The sequence below is a fragment of the Tasmannia lanceolata genome, unplaced genomic scaffold (assembly GCF_043159265.1).
Source record: "Tasmannia lanceolata isolate RefF3 unplaced genomic scaffold, GAP_Taslan_0.1 ptg000003l, whole genome shotgun sequence".
Taxonomy (NCBI): Eukaryota; Viridiplantae; Streptophyta; class Magnoliopsida; order Canellales; family Winteraceae; genus Tasmannia; species Tasmannia lanceolata.
In genome coordinates this window covers 4,318,575-4,338,003 of record NW_027518680.1, presented here as the reverse complement: position 1 = coordinate 4,338,003, position 19,429 = coordinate 4,318,575, and the positions used below count along the sequence as shown (strand labels likewise).

The 19,429-nt window shown below is 38.6% G+C and overlaps 1 protein-coding gene and 1 non-coding gene across 5 annotated transcripts in view; both read right to left on the bottom strand.

The window, feature by feature from the left end:
- Window positions 1–877: 877 nt before the first annotated feature.
- Window positions 878–19,429, bottom strand: part of DEK1 (calpain-type cysteine protease family) — a 33,524-nt gene continuing 14,972 nt past the window's right edge. For 3 of the 4 annotated variants that reach the window (XM_077357293.1, XM_077357317.1, XM_077357301.1), the window contains 22 exons: window positions 18,087–18,249; window positions 16,774–17,047; window positions 16,523–16,673; window positions 16,337–16,448; window positions 16,051–16,216; window positions 15,707–15,777; window positions 15,528–15,619; window positions 15,143–15,305; window positions 14,926–14,997; window positions 13,256–13,633; window positions 13,040–13,155; window positions 12,616–12,913; window positions 11,654–11,973; window positions 11,083–11,434; window positions 10,640–10,963; window positions 10,458–10,562; window positions 10,169–10,297; window positions 7,024–7,404; window positions 6,779–6,916; window positions 6,338–6,574; window positions 5,785–6,242; window positions 878–1,254 (listed from right to left, as the gene is read on the bottom strand). In XM_077357293.1, the coding sequence (XP_077213408.1) occupies window positions 5,937–6,242; window positions 6,338–6,574; window positions 6,779–6,916; window positions 7,024–7,404; window positions 10,169–10,297; window positions 10,458–10,562; window positions 10,640–10,963; window positions 11,083–11,434; window positions 11,654–11,973; window positions 12,616–12,913; window positions 13,040–13,155; window positions 13,256–13,633; window positions 14,926–14,997; window positions 15,143–15,305; window positions 15,528–15,619; window positions 15,707–15,777; window positions 16,051–16,216; window positions 16,337–16,448; window positions 16,523–16,673; window positions 16,774–17,047; window positions 18,087–18,249 (4,348 nt within the window). In that variant the 3' untranslated portion in view covers window positions 878–1,254; window positions 5,785–5,936. Of the gene's footprint in view, window positions 1,255–5,700; window positions 6,243–6,337; window positions 6,575–6,778; window positions 6,917–7,023; window positions 7,405–10,168; window positions 10,298–10,457; window positions 10,563–10,639; window positions 10,964–11,082; window positions 11,435–11,653; window positions 11,974–12,615; window positions 12,914–13,039; window positions 13,156–13,255; window positions 13,634–14,925; window positions 14,998–15,142; window positions 15,306–15,527; window positions 15,620–15,706; window positions 15,778–16,050; window positions 16,217–16,336; window positions 16,449–16,522; window positions 16,674–16,773; window positions 17,048–18,086; window positions 18,250–19,429 lie in introns of all 4 variants that reach the window. The other variant, XM_077357309.1, reaches the window with a different exon arrangement.
- On the bottom strand, window positions 5,030–5,151 carry LOC143870188 (small nucleolar RNA snoR86). Its single transcript, XR_013244979.1, has one exon. It is a non-coding gene; the product is annotated as a small nucleolar RNA snoR86 (small nucleolar RNA).

Here is a 19,429-nt window from a genome sequence, read left to right as displayed (position 1 = left end):
AGGCCTTGTTTTCTTCTTGTTCGGCAACCTCGCAGGAGATCCGACCAACTATTTCCAACAATCTCGAGAAAAGGGCTTATTCAAGGCTGCAAGGGAAGGGGGGTAGGAAACATCACCATCATCGCCCGGATCTGATTGTCATCTCCGACCAACTATGATCCAAACCGTGCATTTGATGGGCCATAATGTAAATAGGTTGTGCCCAAAAAATCATTAGCATTGGATGATTCTAACCCTCCGATCTAAAGAGGGACTGACAATATGGAAACTTCTATAGATCAAACGATTGAGATCATCCTATGGCAATGTTTTTTGGGGCGCGATCTATTTACGTTGTGGCCCATCAAATGGACGGTTTGGATCATCCTATGGTGAAGGCTGTACCGTCTTATTTGAAAATTAGGGGGGTGAATTCATACATAGAATGGGGTGAATTTAACACGGCCCAATAAAAACTCTATTTTGGAAAAACGTGTGGGTAACCTGGGTCGACCCACCCGCATTGGGTACGGGTCATCTGGTTGTTGACCTGTATGAATGCAGGTCATTTTGACTCGCAGCCCGCACCCGCAACCACGTCACCCGCAGGTCGACCCGACCAGACCCACCTGTTTGCCAGGTCTATTGGGGACACAGGTAAACCAACCAAATAGCCCCTTGGGAAGACAAGAACCAATTCTCAAAATTAAAGGCAGTTTTGAGTCCAATAATCAGTTTTGGACTAGAAATCAATTCTCAAACTCCAAAAGCAATAGGGCCTTAGCAAACCAAGAATATAGACACAGGCCCACAAAAGAAACCCACTGGAAAGCACTGGCCCTTGGTATTATAGAACATACAGAAGCAATCGTACCAATACCAATTTCTAATGGGGGCATTTCATTTCAAAACTGCAGCTGGAAATTCCCAGCTACAAACGGCCTTTTTATTGCTAAAAAAACTGAGAAACATTATACCTCTATTTTTTTTTCCTCTTCTACTTTCTTGTTTCCTTTACAAAATACTTCACAACGCGACTCAAAACAACACCTATCTCAAAACCAGATCACCACTATTTACAGATTAAACCGAGAACCCTCTTTGCTGCTGGTCGCTTGAGGAAAGATTATATGGGGCCAAGAGAACCTCCTGATACCCACCAATTGACGCTCGCATAAAAAAATGGGAGTTGGGGGAGTGCACAAGAAAGATTTGCTCGGCACTCATGAATCTTCTCCATGCATGCCGCTGAGATCAGAACCACATCCTTCAGACCTGTCACGGTTATAGCGTAAGCAGTGATTAGACTAATATTTGATCGTAAATTTGGAAGATCAAAATTTCACTAGACCATAGTACAATTGGAAATATAGATAATCATTATAACAAGGGAAGATAAAGCAAGGCCCAAACAATTATGACTTTCAAATACAACATTCAAATAGTAATACTTTTCAGCAAGAATTGAACACTGCTGAAAGACAAGTGGTTCGATGTTCAGATTGATCCAAAATTGTATTTTTGGATTTTTAAAATTGTTTTTGCAGAACTTATAGGGCCGATAATCCAATCCGGACGATGAGGCTTTCAATCACACCTTCTATGCATGCATGCAATTACTAAATAAAGAGGAATCAAAACGGCACAAATATAATTAAGTGGGCAAAACAAACCCTACTCACAAACCTATCTTTCAATTCCTAGAAAGAACAATTCCCTCTATTTACCGTCCATGGGGAAGGAACAATGATCTAATAAAAGAAAAAGAAAAAAAACAGAAAACTAGTAGGAGAGATTCTCCTGACTCACAATTCTACGTCCCAATGCATGGTTTCTCCATTTCAGATGACGGAGTTCTTCTTCTTCAAAGCTCAATGTGTGTTTCTGAGTGCTTCTTCAATTCTTTCCTCTTCCTTTTTCTTTCTCTTGTCCCCTATTTATAATAATAGGAGTTTCCTTCGATCCCGTACTTAACTATAAACAGTAAGTTTCGGACTAACTATAAATAGTAGTCCCCAATGTAATCTTAGTATCAATGAGAATTTGTCATCTTTCAAAAAAAACACTATAAATAGTAATTTGAGTATTTACTATAAGTAGTAAATCGTGGAATCTATCAAATTAGAAGAAAGATTTGCCACCTCATCACTCATTGATGCTTATCTTGTCGTTTACACACACATCCACACATGTGAATATGGGCCCACGTATCTCTGAGATCCACCTGGATCACAGATAGCAAGCCTAAACCAATTAAGAGTTTGTGAAAATGCAAGCACCTGCTTCGAAAACAATACCTTCAAGCAAGTTGGATTTCACCTAGCACAATGTAAGAACGGGGCTTAAGAAAGTCATCATCCCAGATAAAACACCTACTATGTTTAACATTTTCCTTCTTCACTGCTTTTAATTTAATAAAGAATAGATATTTAGTTGTGCTAATAAATTCAAAATAAAATCAATATAGGAGCACCACATGAAACATTTCCCTTTGATCTTTGAAAAAAAAAAAAAGAGACGCAAACAGGGCAAGCTTTGGTATGACATGGGTGATGCCAAGATCGATAAAGAGTCTACTGAGAAGCTGGAGTGGAGGACCCTTTAGCGAAATGGGGCATCGTTGCGGCGGCAGGTCCCGTTGGCACTAGTATAACACATTTGGAAAGAGAGAAATATCAAATATTCAAAGATAAGGTAAAAAGCTGGGGTAAAATCATCACATACATCAAGATTGATCTCCACTTGTGGGGCTAAAATAACAAGTACCTAGTTATAATGGGGGAGAGGTGCTCAGAGAACGGAAATCGATAGTAAGAAAATGAAACAAACTATAGCATCAAAATGGACCCTGCCACCAATTGGCTGGCTGAAAATTAATTTTGATGGGAGCGGCATTGGAAATCCAGGACAAGCGGGTATTGGGGGTATAATTCGTGACTCAAACGAAAGGAGTCGTGTCTTTTTTCTGGACCTGCTGGAGTTTGCAACACAAAAAGGTAGAAGTCAAAGCACTTCTTTTGGGAACATCTTATTGGATTGGAATGAAGGCACTTCGGAGACACTGGTAGGGGGGTGTAGAGGTTGGAACCCTATGTGATGATATGGCATTTATAGAAGAAAATGCATGGAACTTCAAAGATAAGAAAAGTGATTGGGGAAGAACTAGCATAGACATTAAGCCTGACCACATTCATTGGAGTAGAAATGGTAAGGAAGTGTCAGCCTATACAGTTGGCGAGACCTAGAGAAATTGGAAGGCGACAATATTTGAGAGAGTAAAAATCCAAGGTGGCTTCGAGGTGGGCTACACCACCTCCCGGATGGATAAAACTTAACTTTGACGGGAGCTCGAACGGAAACCTGGGTAGGGCATGCATAAGCGGATTACTTCAGAATTCAGATGGCCAAACATTCCTTTCATATTCAGGGTTGGTCGGGGTTTGTGATGCAAATGAGGATGAAGCATGAGCGTTGTTATGGGGGTTGAAATGATTTGCGACACATTGTTCCGAGAAGCTGATTAATGAAGGCAACTCTTCTGACGTTATAAAATGGACAACAAATAAAGCACCTGGACTTTGGAAGTTATCGAATATTATTGATGAGGTAAGGGACCTAGTTGCTCAGATTGCGCCTAACTTCCTACATAGAAGGAGATCAGCCAATGAAGATGCGAACAAGTTAGCAAAGGAGCAGAAAGTGCCGACATGTAGATCATTTAAGCTTAAGGATAGGGGTGGAGATCTATAGGATCTGTTGTCACTTTTTTTTGTCTCTTTTGTTGTTAGGGTTATTGTCTGTATTGCTAAGGGTTAGATGGCTAGAGCTTATGTTGTCCATATTGTCATTTCGGATGGCCTGTAAGCAATAGCCTGCATTGGGGACGCCTTGTTCCCTGGGAGGTGACTGCTACAAAGAGGTAAAGGCAAAATTAAAAATTGGGTCAAGATGAAAAGCAAATATCGTTCGACTGACTTTAGGGCCAACTTAGATCAAAACTGCCCTTAGACAAAGAGAAAAATCCCTAAGAGAACACATGGAAGAGTTCCCCCTCCTAATTGCCTGTAACGATTTAATTGAAGACGATGAGCACGTCGCTGCTCCATACATTAACGGGCCTCATTATCAACTGTAGAGTTTTTATAGACAAAACAGCAAACACTTGGCAAGAACTGTTCATCGGCACTCTTTAGCATTCATTTTTTAAAATAAAAAAAACTTGCAACAACCTAAATGTATTGCTTGCAACACATAGTAAAAACTCGCCTGTAACAGCCAGCTTAACATGAGCTTCAACAACCTTCACAGCTCGTGTTCAAAAAACTTTTACATCCACCCACATTTGGTTTAGACGATCCACAAAGAAAAACAAGAGAAAGGAAAAAAGGAGGAATTATGTTGTAGTAGTCAGCACTGACGGCATGGTGGAAATGAAGAAAATGAGAAGAGAAAATAAAGAAGAAGAAAAAAAAACTAGTGCTCTTATACCGTGTAAAGCAGTAACGAAAGAAAGGAAGAAGAGAAGAGAAGAGAAGAAGAGAGAATGAGAGAAAGAGTGTCATCCGCTCTTGGCGTCCTCACACACACACAGACGCGCACACAATTTTAAACTCCTCACACGCACACACACAGACGCGCACACGATTTTAAATTTCCATCGAAACTGACACGAAATGACCGAAATGTTTCTGTTTCCATCCTCACTAAAACCGAAACCGAAACAATTGAAATGAGTAAACCAAAATAGTAAGTGTGAGTGATATACTATATAAGTATGTATTACATAATTATATTTATATAAATTACATGTAAAATGTAGTGCATGTATTATGTATAAAGATTTATATCAGACATGCGCAACTTGCGCGACTGTGCATGTCACTAGGTGTTCGATCTTCAAACCATTATGGATGGTTGTCTTACTTATGTGATGGTTTCTAAGAGTGCGTGTGTGTGTGTGTGTGTGCGCGCTCGTGCGCGCTTATTCTAGGATCACCTGAAGTTTCATGTTCTTTTTGAATGGTAAGAAAGAAATAAACAAATAATGAAAAATGTGGTAATTTGTACGAGGCCATCTTCAAAAGAGGGATTTTTGAGAGGCACAGAGAATTGCTCGGTTATGATTTTAGCCAAAATAATTTCGGTTATAATTTAAATGTAGTAGGATCACTTGAAGTTTCATCTGTAAATTATATCATTTGCATTTTTTTTTAATTTTGAAGTGTACTATCATTTGCACCATTCAAAAAGAAAGAGTACTATCAATTGCATATTCTGTGAGTAATTTTACAAGATTTCCACCGAAATTCCAATCGAAACTGAAATGTTTCCGTTTCGGTGGCAACTGAAATCGAAACTGAAACCAAAATTTAAAAGCTTCTACACCGAGAGAGATAAATATATATTACGAACATATTTTTTTTGAAATTTCATATATATTACTAACATAAAAATAGGAAAAGACAATTCTGTCTTACTTAAACTGATATGCCTATCAAAATAAAAAAGACAGAAAAAGATATCCAAATATTGACCCAATTTCAAAGAAGAAAACAGAAACCTAGTACACAAGAAGGTTTGAAGCTCGAATTGTAATTTAAATTTCATAAAAGTCAAATTTGACATAGTATCCGCAAGGTAACCCTTCATTCAAACATCAAAATTATTATTATTATTATTATTATTATGTATATATGTGCAGTATATTTGGTCACCACTCACCATTTTCTACGTAGAAACAAAGCCACCATTTTGTGAAAAAGGGGTGACTTTCCATGGAATATGGATTAGAGAATTGAAACATACCAAGACCTGCATTAGAACCATCTGTGGTTCATTCGACCTGCCTGCATGCATGCATGCATAACCCAAGGAGAGCCCAAGCAATGCAGCACTCTCAGAAGCGTCCTCAACCCACAGTGCAAAAAATCCAGCCATTAGAAGTGCACCAATGTGTACTACAAAGCTTCGAGGGATATGGATGCTTTGGTGAAAACAGAGAGAACAAATGGGGCTTCATCTCCAGGGTGGATAGTTGTGGGCACAATAGTGTACCCCTTGGGATCAGGCTCCAGAACCATTTCACACGATATTTCTCGATAGTTAACATAATCCGTCCCACCAACTGATTCATGCAAGTAAATGTTATATGCGGCACGACGGCCACGTGTCTTGAGTATTCTCATTCCGATGTAGAACATTGATAAATCATGGCTGGACTGGTAGTTACTGAAACCAGCCGTCTTTCTGGAGAACCTCACACCCTAAACCGAAAAGACACGAAGAAAAATATAATCAAGACCTGAGAGTAAGGCATTCTAGAACCAAATGGCATACACCAAGCAATGAATTTCGATACCTGAGTTAAGGTAATAAATACGTGAATTGGGGATGATGCCTCTGGCCCAGTTGCCCTCAATCGAAATTGTGGGTTTTGATGCCATGTGTCATAATCCTGGCAGCCACCTGCACTGTAACCACGCCACTGCCCATGAACAGAATAATGCATCTCGGGTGGGTAGATTCGGCAAACGTATATTGACCGGAAATGAATCTGAAAGTCTTGCCAAGACATCCAGAATATCCCATCCTTTGACTGTTCAACAAAGAAATACAGTGTGCTTTAATCTAAATCAATTAAAACAATACCTTTAAAAAATCAATTAAAACAATTTGTATATGATGTATATACTAGATGTATTAGAACCAGCATTTACGAACAGATATTAGAAAATGAATAATCCAAAGAGAAGGGAAATTCCCATATTCTGAGAAAGATAAACTCAAGCAGAACAAGCACCTGCGGAACATGCTTGAGCTTGTGCTTCATCCGATCAGTCCATTCAGGTGAGGAATCGGACCAAGGGCCATTCCATTCAACTTCATTTGCCCATGGATTTCGGATCTGAACAAGTTTGTGACCGTCTACCTCTCTTACCTGAATGAAGAAATAAATTTAAAATAAGATTAATAATTTTCCACAAGAATCTCGTTCCATAGAGAAAAACAGAGAGAACTCAGATAACAATTGACAACCCAATATACCTGCAATAATGAGTATGCATGCCCTTGAACAATTCCACTGGAAGAAATGTGTACATCAGAACCTGATGGACTCCCAGCACCAAGCAGAAAACCCTCTTGTTTGAAGCGCAATAATTGAGACCATAATCTTCCACTTGCAAGATCAATCTGTGCTTGTGCAGTCCTCATGTCAATCTCCTCACCAGCCCCTCCTGTAAGGTCCACAAGAGCATCTTGGACGAGCCCACCTTCAAGTGCCTCATAAGATCCATGCAGCTTGGCATAAGCTTTTTCCAAAATAGAAACCCAGAGTTCATTTCCCTTCTTACTGGTAGCGAATGCAGGTCTCCCGGGTGACTCACAAGGAATCCAATCATCAACAACAACAGGGACCCATTCACCCTAAAAGAACAACAAAAAATATAAGTCTGCCAACCAGGATATTACATGGATGCAGCATTGTCAAGTAAGCAACAAACACATATTCTGAGCTATTTTTAAAATTATCAAACATAAGCTTATTTGGTCTACATTTCATAGACCAGTCTCTAAAGAAAGTAAGCCATGGCAATTTTGAGTTTTACGGTATTATGCAAAGAATAGGCGACATGTTTCTTCTGTCTAAGCCAAGTTTAGTTCATGTACGAAACAAAACCCACGCCGTAAAAGATGCCCCACAAAATTTTCCTCCCTTTCTGGATGTATAAACCCTTGGGAAATAAGAAGCTTATTAAAAAAAAGTCTTCATATTAACAAAGAAGATATCAAATATTCAAAGTAAGAAAAACACATCTACATATACAGATAGATCTGATACCGCTGACAATGATTAGATGGCTCCTCATTAGTTCTAATCTGATACCACTGACAATGATTAACACATAGATGGCTCCTCAATAGTTCTTCAGTAGAAATTAGAGCACGAACATTGATTTGGGAGAGCATTCACCAATTTGTGCTATGACATGGACATCAATATACGTGCTTTGTCAAGGACACGACAAAAAAAAAGGGCAAGGAAGGAGAAAACTTCAGCATTTGGAGGAACACCAATAGGGATTCCAAAGGGAAAAACCTTTGGCATTAGAAGTTAGAAGTAAGGGGTCTTGTTAACTATCCAAGAGGCTCTAACTTCTAATGCCTGTGGAGTAGCAATCTCTAGAAGCTGATGAACCTGTGCCTATAATGGCCCAAAAAACACTAGGGAATCAGTGACTTACTGCAAGTTCCGTGAACATAATGCTTAAATGTAGAAATAGATAACTCACACTTACAAAGATAAATATTTTGTAAACTTTTTCTCTACTTTTTATTTTGAACTTGTTGAATTAAAAGTAGTAGAAAAAAATCTACTCATGGTACAGGTCCAGCTCTGGAACTCACTACAATGCCCATTCCAATTTAGAAGCCACCACTGGTCACAAATAACATTAACTCATTAAGTGTAGCAAGTAGAATTCCCACGTTCAGCAGTCATGATGTCTCTACAAGAGTTGCTATTTGTCTCCATTGTAATGGCAATGTCATTGCCACACTCTTCCAAATCCCAATTAAAGACCTACACAGCATCCGACAATATAAAATCCGTTGCAATTCTAATCACCCCACCCCCACCAAAAAAAGACAAAGTAGTAAATAAATAATTCATTACACCACCCCCCCCCACCAAAACAAAAACACGCCTCCTTCAGTACAACTGTTGGATCCTCTGTCTCCATTGTAATGGTGATACCAATGCCGTACCCCTGCTTCCTAACCCAATAGAACACCTCGACACAGCCAAAATTATAAAATCCTCTGTAATTGTAATCACCCACATCCCGCCAAAATGATTAAAGTAATAAATAAATAAACAAAAGCTCATCACCCATCAGAGCATATTGATGGCATCTAAACATTTCACCTTATGGTAGATCGGGAGAAAAGGTTCAATCTTGATCACTTGCACGCAGCTGATCATGAATTCAATATTTTCAAAGGAAAGATAGCAACTTGTAAGGGAGGTCACAAGCAGGATACCTAGGAGTCACCATTCCTTACCAGAAGAATGCTGCCTGTAGAGCAAAGCACCGTCCTTCTCGGACCGAAGGGTGGTAAGTTCTTCAGCTTAGAAACTCTGAATTTTATTAAGGTCGAGCTTGTACCATGCGATTAAGTCGAGTTCCAAGTAGAATCCAACTCATCTTTTAGCAAATGCTTTTCTCAATAAAGAAAAAGCTTCTATCAAAGGCTCAACAAAACCTGCCCCATCTTTGACCTTATAGAGAGCAATTGGAGTTGTTTGCTAGGAGAGAAAATGAGAGGAGTTGCCACCATGAAGAATATACGAGAAATAGACATTTATGTAGTTTGGAATCTCATGGAAACATGCTTGAGTGCAAATCTTAGTAGGAAGGTGATTTGAGCTTAAATGCAAGGTTGTGGCTTCAATCCCATCTAACCCACCAAAGAGAAGAAAAACAAAGAAATCTGACGAAAACAGTTTTTCCCCCATCTCCATCAAAAGGGTGGGCAGTTTAGAAATAAAACCTAACAAAACTACGATGAGTTGAGAAACATAACGAGAGATGTATATCATTTAACCTTTTCTCTTCTTCTAGAAGTAGTAGCCATAAGAAGCTACAACTACCGCCCAAAGTGATGATATAAGAAAGTTGGAGGGTGCCAATATCAGTTCCCATTATTGAAACCTGCCTTCAAAATTAATCAATGAAAAATATATAAAGTTTTACATTTCATTAGATAAATTATAAATTTCTTTTAAATGGCATATCATTGAAGGCATCTTAGACACTCCCAGTTTATATTTTTTAACATTGACATACCAGCTCCTGCTCCCACTCCCCCTTTCATCTTTGTGCAAATAAATATGGAACATGAAACTTGCTCAGCTACACAAGTACTGAGGAATGACGACAGTGCCAAACTGTTGCGGACAGCTTTTGAACAAACTACTTATTTCTGCTTCTCTGATTCTTAACATGTAATTCTAAGCTATGCTACCAGAATATTAAAAAGAAGTCCCTCTACAATAATAAAAACTTGCAGTAATAATCGCCATCCATGTATGCAAGCTAATCAATTGTCTCCAAGGAATAAATTAGGATATGAACAAATTACTGGAAAGAAGAAAAAAAACGCATGCATAGAGTTCTAGTTTTATTACCTGAATACAAAAGCGAACAGTATAAATTCCTTCCTCATTAAAATCGGGTGTTATTATCACTTCTGATATTCGAGAAACGTCAGTTAGAACAGCAACAGCACTCAAGAACCAGCAGTCACCTAATCGACCCTGGAGAAACAGTTAACTTGTGTAAGTCTTTAGATGAAAAATATAACACAGCACCACCATCATTATTGTTCAAATCAAAATTTTAGGCTGCAAAAACATGTCATATATAACTAATCTAGAATAAAATTTCCACATTTTATTCAACAAAGAACCACCGTACCTGACAGACATCAGAAGGATTTGCAGAACCAGAGAATAAACAAGGAGGAGAATCACTACAACACTCCTTCACAATTTCGGCTGGTCTCATCCACTCAGAAACAACCTAGGATGGTAAGGGAACATTAAAAACAAGCAGAGCAATGGGCCTACAACAGCGAGATGCTTGCTAAGGAAACTTACCTCCTGCAATTTTAGAGGAGGATTTCCTGGATCCACAAACAAAGAGTTATCATTGGGAGGAAACTCCTGGTCTGTGAAATTTGTTTCACCTCTCGCAGCAAGAGCCTCTTTAACAGCTATTTCGATTGACAGCATCCGTTGATTGATTTCCTCCGGCATTTCCATTCTCGTCTTCCTTAACTTTCTGGCAAATGAATCCATATCAATTGCCACTCCCTCGCGTTCTGATCTCCTTTTCCTGCCACTTGAATACTGCCCATCCCAATCTACGTCATCCCTATCATATATGTCGACATCTGCAGGGTCACTGTCCCATTCATCCACCTAGAAGGAATCATAGGAAGTGATGAGTAGGTGGAAAACCTAATTCAACCAAATAAAATGCATTGAAGAACAAATATGCTTATCATTCAAAAAAAAAAAAACAGGAATCATACACATACCCTGGAAGGTGAATCACCCCACTGCCATCCATCTTCTGGGAGATTAATCATGCCGTACTCAGCCGAGAATGTAGCAACATGAACAGATGCAATCTCATCTTCAGTCAAGCACCTGCCCCATAAAAAGGCATCCATTATATGCATCTTAGAATCAGTTCCTTCACTATCTGACCTCCCAAATGCATCCAAATCTGTCGGTGGCCGTACGCCAACCCAGACATCTGTCCCCTGCTCCCAAATGCCATCACCAATATGAAGCGATAATCCACTCTGGTATCCATCAAAACCACCATCTAAGTAGGAAGTGGCCTCGCCTAGTTCCGCATCTAGAGTCACTGTCACGATATGCCACCTGCAAGCAATTAGAGTACAGTGGATTAGACTAGCATGCCAAGAGAGAAAAGAAAAGTAATAAATATATGTTTGCAATCTGGATAAATGAACACTTGCATGATATAGAACTCTTCGGCACATAAAATTAACAAGAAAATAGAACGCACAACAAAACTATCTAGCATAAAGGTCCAGAAAAACTACTGAGAAGACAAGTTTTGGGAAATAAAGCGCAAACCTCCCATCTGCAATACTAGATGCACCAATACTCCATTCTTTGGTAACAATAGTCTGCCTATCACCTTTAGTAACTAATTTGAGACCAACTTGCCCGGCTTCAATGCCTTGTTCGGATCCAGCCACCAGGATTTCCCAGCAAACTTTCTTCTGAAACTCGGTTCCCAAAAGACAAACTGGCCCAGACTCTGGCTGAATCATGACTGCAATAGAGAAGCTAATCTTTGGGCTTTGACAAACACTAGCATCAATCTCACCACAATGTCTCCCCCCTGTCCTTGGTTCATCATCAAGAATACATACAGCACCAGGAACTCTAGTCTGCCAAGAAGTCAACAATCAAAGTTTCAAATAAAAAATGTGCACCATTTTATCATTCATAAAAATAATCCTTATAGTCAACTGTAAGGTATTCTCCACCCATTATGGATCCGCATTTTTTTTATGACATAGGGTATCCCCACTCCATTTTAGGGCAGGACTAATCCCTACGGATGCGTGCAATCACCCAATCACCCATAAACCACGCTCATCGGGTTACGACGGGGGGATTCAAACTCCATCGCTGGAATTATGTATCCCCACTCCATTTTAGGGCGGTTCTAATCCCTACGGATGCATGCAATCACCCATAAACCACGCTCATCGGGTTACTACGGGAGGGTTCGAACTCGCATCGCTGGAATTATGGATCTGCATTTTCAACAGACAGAATAATCTAAAGGTACAGCCATAATACCCTGATTGACGTCTGGTCACAAAGAAATGTGGCTAGTGGCACTACATGCAAACATTATAAGTTCAATACAAATAGGGTTTGCACCCACGTGGATGTGGCTTCAGATAAGGAGCAAAGGTCTTCCTCAACTAAGAAATTACAAAATTGAAAATATAAAGCAGAAAATAAGAAGGCAAATACCATTTCAAAAAAATAAGAAGGCAAATAGAAATCAAAAGACCAACCTGCTGTGCACGGCGAGCCAATTGGGATGCGCGTATGCGATGAGCAATGCCAGAAACGCGTTCGCGAGCAAAAGAGTCCTCCAAAACAGAATCACTGCCAACAGCACGCACTGCAGCTGCCATAGCTGCAGCATCTCTGCTCCCAACATTTGGGATTGAAGATATGAGAGAAGCTTCTATCTCCTTCCACTTGCGTTCTTCTTTCTCCAGCAGTGCCTTTCTTCTTTCTTTTCCCCTCCCCTCCTCATCACGTCGCTGCATCAACATTTCTTCTTCCATCTCTTTTTCTCGCATGTAACTACAAAGCATTATTAAAGATCAAATTCAAAATCAGGAGAAAAAAGGCCCAAGTCTTTAATAAGAACCATTAATAAGACCAGCAACAACAAAAATCAAAAAAGGTGGTGAAGGAAAATGAGCTAACCTTTCCTGAATAAGTTCAAACTGCCTACGATCTTCAGGCATCCATTTCTTTATTTTCTTGGCACTTAGGTCTGAGAACCCAATACTATCAAGAAAAAGCCTCAAACGGACTTCATCCTGGCAAAGCATAAACAATGGTCAACAAGTACAATAGCAGCAATGAAATATATGGATTAAAAGACAATAAACTTTAAAAAAAAAAGGCATTATTTTTCACCTGCACCCGTTCAGCCTTAGCGGTCAAACCAAGCAAAAGAAGCAAATAACCACCGAACTTATCCCACATATATACCCATTCAGTATCAATTGCCTCTTCTAATGCCAAGATGCGCGCATGAGCACACATTTCTCTAGTGTGGCCTACATCAATAGAAGTCTCATGCCGATGTGCAAATCCAGCTCTCATTCTTGGGAAAAATAACCCAGCAGTAAGTTCCTCATTTCTTAGACGATCTCTAAGTTTCATGACATCGGCTCTGGGAAGCACAAAATTTCCGGCCCTGTCTCGTGTAATGGTAGGGTCTCCAACTAAAAGGGCAGCCGAACTAGCAGACCTCTGTGGAGCTGAGTATGTTCCAGATAGAGCATTTCTGGTCTGAATTGTCAAACCAAAATCAACTTCACATATAAATAATTCTCACAAGCCATCAAGTTCAAGTAGTGAAATTCTAACACTAGCAAAAAAAGGCTAACCAGAATTTAAATACACACATTCTTGAGAATAATAATATAGGAAAATGAAACCACCATAAACTGAAACAATCAAAAATAGAATCAAGATGTTCTTTGAGGACATGAACAGAAAGTAAATTTCTGAACAGTTCAAGGCATCAAACCACAGTGCAGATTTTGAATGAGTGCATTCCTTAAGAAACACAAACCATTAGCAACCATGCCATCATATACGGTGAGTGCATTCCTTAAGAAACACAAACCATAAGCAACCATGCCATCATATACGGCCACAGGCCATTAATTACACCAACACCTACAATTGCTTGACACCGGTCTTCCTGTACCAAAACTTCCAATCTTAATCTGAAGATTAGACATATACAAGTTGGTACATTTTGCAACAGAAGACAACGACTAATCCAAAAGATGAGGGATTACGTTACTAGTAGATCATTTTTGAGATTCATTGTTGGTGGAGGAGATTTAGCAAATGTGATTAGGTTGATGAAGCACCAGCATGAAAACTGTTGAAGATTGGATTCCATGGGGAATATATTAGATGTTATTTATGTTCAACAAATACCACTGCGTCGGGAAGCGATTTCAAAGGCCGACATAATAGACATATAAGATGTTGAAAGACTGCAACCTATAGTAACGATCATTATCCTATTTCAAGATTAAAAAAAATGATAGAAACAAATTTTGGTTTTTAATGTAGTGACTTGGAGTCACATGCCTGAGTTAGGCTTTGTAATTTCTCCAAAGGCGGCCCTAGGTTTGGGTTTGGACTTTGGACCTAGTTTCTAGATATGTTTATGTTGTTGGATCCTCTTGCGGTTTCTTTCTTTTGTTTGCTTTTGATAAACTTATTTCACCGGCCAAAAAGTAAAAATATTCATGAAAATGCAAAGGAGGGTAATTTAAAAACTTATTTTAGTGAAGCCAAACAATGGCTTCATCCATGTAAGTGCCAATCAAAACAAACAGGCAAAAAATCCATATTGGAAGCTTGCAATGAATACACAAAGCATATGGAACCAAAACTTGTCGGAAAAAAAAAGAACGACACACACACACACACAAAATAAAATAAAATCGAATCATAGTATTTCAACCCACTAGTCCTCAAACACGGCATAAAAGACATAAGAGAAACAATGAAAACACATTGCAACTTACTTACTCATTTCACAGAAGAAGCAAACTCACCTTAGTGGCAGATCGAGCAATTGCCTGAACAACAGTTTCCTTGCTGAGAAAATGCACAGCATCTTCCGTCATCTGAGGAGCAAAATTGCATATTACAATTAAATGAAACAGACGGATCCGAATATATGAGATATCTACAGGATATATGAAAACCAAATCAAGATAGGCACTAAAGAAAATAGCTCCGAGGTTCTCAATAAAAATCTCATGCCCCAACCTTGAGTGTCAGGCACGGACGAGATACAGCAAACCCGAAGGCCACAACGAGAGTAATTGCTGAGACAGCAGCACCAGCAAAAGGGGGATATATTTTCAAACTGGCAACAACACCCCACCCCTCAATTGCCAAAGCAATCCCATATAGAACGAGGAATGCAGCACTGTCCAATGTTGAATTTAGCAGACATCAGACATTTGTTGAAAAACACACACAGCAGACATCAGACATGTGTTGAAAAAAAAAAATCTCAAATTAATGTACATAAGGAAAAGATTTAAGATAGAAATAAGAAAGAAATGAGGCTAATTAATTCTAATTTTGGTCTGGCATTCATAAACCTATCAGACAGAGACCACTAAATGTAGGAAACCACTCAACATACCTGACATTTTTTGCACAATCTGCATGAGCATCATAAACATATACTGGCAATACCCTTGGGGAATAGACTACAATGGGAGGTGAAAGAAGCACCTGGTAAATGGAATAGTTCACAGTGTCATTGAAAAGATGGAGCTGAACAACTAGAAATGAAATAACTCAAAACATAATCTCACTCACAGTCAATGCCCGTCCTGCAAGAAGAAACAGAAACGAGAAGTAACCGACAGATGCACCAACAAAAGGCTTATCTGCAAACAACTAACACCCTTTAGCTTCCGGAAGTGGAAAGGTTGTTCCCCAAAGAACATCTGATGAGAATGACTAATATTTGCTAGGAAAACAGGATCCGGTTTTGTGGAAAAAAAAAAAAAAACTGGCATCAGCCATTAGAGCCGTGTCCACTAAAAGACAAAGTAAGGGGGCTGAAATCCCCATAAAAGCAATAAATACACCTTTAAAAAAGTCAAATCAACAGTGATGTCAGTCCCGTTTTCAAGGTGTTTTCCATAGATTATTGTTACCTTCCAACAATCCAACCAGAAATGCAGCCAAAGCCAGGACAAATGCGAGCAAGCAAACCAAGAACATTTGCATCCTTGTCAGGTAAAAATTGTTTGAAGCCCAATAGTGGACAACGCCAATAGCGAGTACAACCAGAAGAAGAACTAGAAGGAATGCAAACCCTATCTGTCATGATTGAAAGAAAGCAATCAGAGGAGTTTGAAAAATGTGACTCTGTTATAATAAACCGAAAAACATATCATACAGCAACTAAATAATAATGTCTGAAAAGAACCAATAACTCACCGTCCAAGGTCTAATGATAGCTATAACAGCAGATAATGCACCGAGCAAAAGAAAAAGTCCAATACCAACAAATACATAAACACCTCGAGAAAGTTTCCAATCATCATCTTTCCTGCAAACAATTTTCATGGATAATTTCAGAAACTAGCCCTACCTGACCTATCGTAGGACAGGCACCTTACTCACCATTTATGCAGACCAGAACAAAGTGAGAGCACTGCTGGAATGCAAATAAGGGGAAGTAAAGAAGCAAGAAAATCAGCCTTTGTTGGGACTTGATCATCCCTAGAATTCATCACCTCAAAATAAGATACACCACAAAATACCACAAGAACAGCTGCAGCAAAAGACAATGAATGGAGTGACTTACAAACTGCTATTAAGAAAATATTTTGATCTCAAAAAAAAAGAGGACCCAATGAAAGCATTCAACTTACTTGCAAATATTCCGACACATAGAGCAGAAGAGATAGAGAACCGATATGTTGCAAACCAGGATACAATTGGCAACACACCAGTAACTAATAAAGCAAGTGCAGAAGTTATTGCCCAACCGAGATAGACAGATGATCCATAAGGGGAGCTAAAACTTTTTTGCACCCCATTCCATCCCTTATAGTCCAAATCATCTAAAGGTTTAGCAGATACAATTGCACCAAGACCTATAACTGATCCGGTGAATATAGATATGCAGATTCCAAGGACAATAACCTGAGAGGGACATCCAAAAAATATATAAACACCAAACATAAGCAAATAACATATCTGATTAAACAGAATGAACCAACTTCCTGAACAGTGAATCTCAGGTCAAAACAAAAGATGCAGTTTCAACTAAAGTCTGCAACAATTACTTGGGAAAATGGGATACCGACACTCCACCGGAGAGTTCAACAGTGAATCTCAATGTTAGCTCAGAAATGTACATAATCTAAGTGCAAGCATTGCCATTCAAAAAAAAAAATCTAGGTGCAAGCATTACCATTCCAAAAAAAAAATCTAGGTGCAAGCATTTATGGGTGTGTGAGCGTCGCGTGCATGTCCACTTATACAGTCAGCATTGGTAAAAGGATTCGCAGTTCATAACTCATACAAATAACTCATACAGACAACCAGAAAAAACAGACAACATAAAGCAAAAACCTCTCATAATGATAAACAAATGTGAGTAGAACAGCAAAATATTATGTCATGAATGTGCAATTTTTTTGAATGGCATGTCATGAATGTGCATATATATCTGTGGAAGCATCTGCGTGTGTATTATGTGTAAGAGCTGTGGAGATTTGTATGGTATTGTCAATTGTGTGCTCAACTGTGAGTTGGGCACAGGCAGAGCTCTCCAAGAAGGGAAGATATAACCCAACATCAAAATATGTAGCAAAAGATTGAAATTAAGAAATATGAAGCAAAACCATCATACATGTAAGAGTTTCACCTAGTTGGCATTGTCATGGGCTATTCTGCTGTGATAAAAGGAAATTTATTTGTGTGCATTTACATGCACCTATGCATGTCCTGATGAGCAAGCTACTCTACTGTAATAAGAGGAAAATTTAAGTGTGCATTAACATGCACCTATGCATGTCCTCATGAGCAAACAAAGGGAGCTGGGCATTTATGCGTATGCATGTATTCATTTGGATGATGCAAGTAAGCAGTTATGTACCAGCAATTTACACAAGAATGCATCTTTGTATGTGTGATTAACTATAGGAAAGTACAACTGAAAGGCAATCCGAATACTTACCTCCTTAGTCCCAGGAGTATGGCGGTCATTTCCCCGACTTGCACAGCCTACTTTTGGAACCCAAAACTGGTAGCCATTACGAATCCAAATCGGTATGGCAACAGAAAGGGATGCGACCATAAGCGGGACGGTCAACGCCAAACCAAGTAAAACAGATGATTTGCTGCAGAATACAATGCAGATATAAATGCATACTCAGAGCAAGAGAAAGAAAGCAAGGCCACAAATAAGAAATTAACTATGAGTTGCCTGGGGATAAACAGAAATCCCTGACAAGTTCACCATAAACACTTGAGCATATATCATGGTTATCAGAATTCAAAACACAAACTGATACCCACGCATAAATGAACAAATATTTTAGAAACCAGGTCCAAGATTGCCAAAATATAACAAGAACTGGGAAAAAACAATTAGCAAGTCATGGAGAACAAAGGTCATTAGTTCACTATATTACCATCATCCATGTTCAAGATTCAAAGTAAGAAAAGTAGAAGAAAACTGAAGTCAGTCTGATGGCTCTTAGATGTTGTTTCTATCATTTTTTGTTTGTTTTATCACTAGGTACTTTGTGAATGTTTGGTAGTCATATGAACAGTGAACACGAATAAGAGTTGAAATTTTGGGTTCTGAGCATCTCCAAGACAAGACGTAGTAAGGTAGTATAATAATTTCACTTCTGTCGTTTTAAGTTTGTTTGATATGGGCCCTGTCATTATAAAATGTGAACAGCATTTTGGGGGTAAAATCATGTAATTTAAGACACTTTAGAGTTCTTTCTGGATTAAGTTAGGTTTCTTAAAGTTTCAAAACCAGGGGCTAGGATTAGTTTGAGAGTCTTACGATTCAAATCGATTCGTGGGTTGAACGATTCAAATCGGACGAAGAATCTTTTTTTGTAAAAATCTTAAGATTCATGTACGATTCGACTTTGAATCTTGTGATTTTTACGATTCATTTTACGATTTTTACGATTCTGCCTGTTTTGGATTTTGAGAACTGATTGTGATTTTAAAATGAAAATCATTTCAAAATTCTTTGTTTATTGCTGACATTTCTTTGTATGATGATTATTACAGATTTGAGTATCTGTTTTGTTTACTGTTTTGATAATTATAAAGTGATTTATTATATGATGAATATAGTTTGTGCTTTGTTTAACAATTTATTATGCGATGAATATAGTTTGTGCTTTGTTTAATAATTTATTATGCGATGAATATGGTTTGTACTTCGGATTACTAATCATGGAATTTTATATTTAATTTAATAGTTTCAAATGGAAAATAGATAATTACTCATTTTATTCTTATTTTTTTACCTTTTTATATTTTCTAATATTT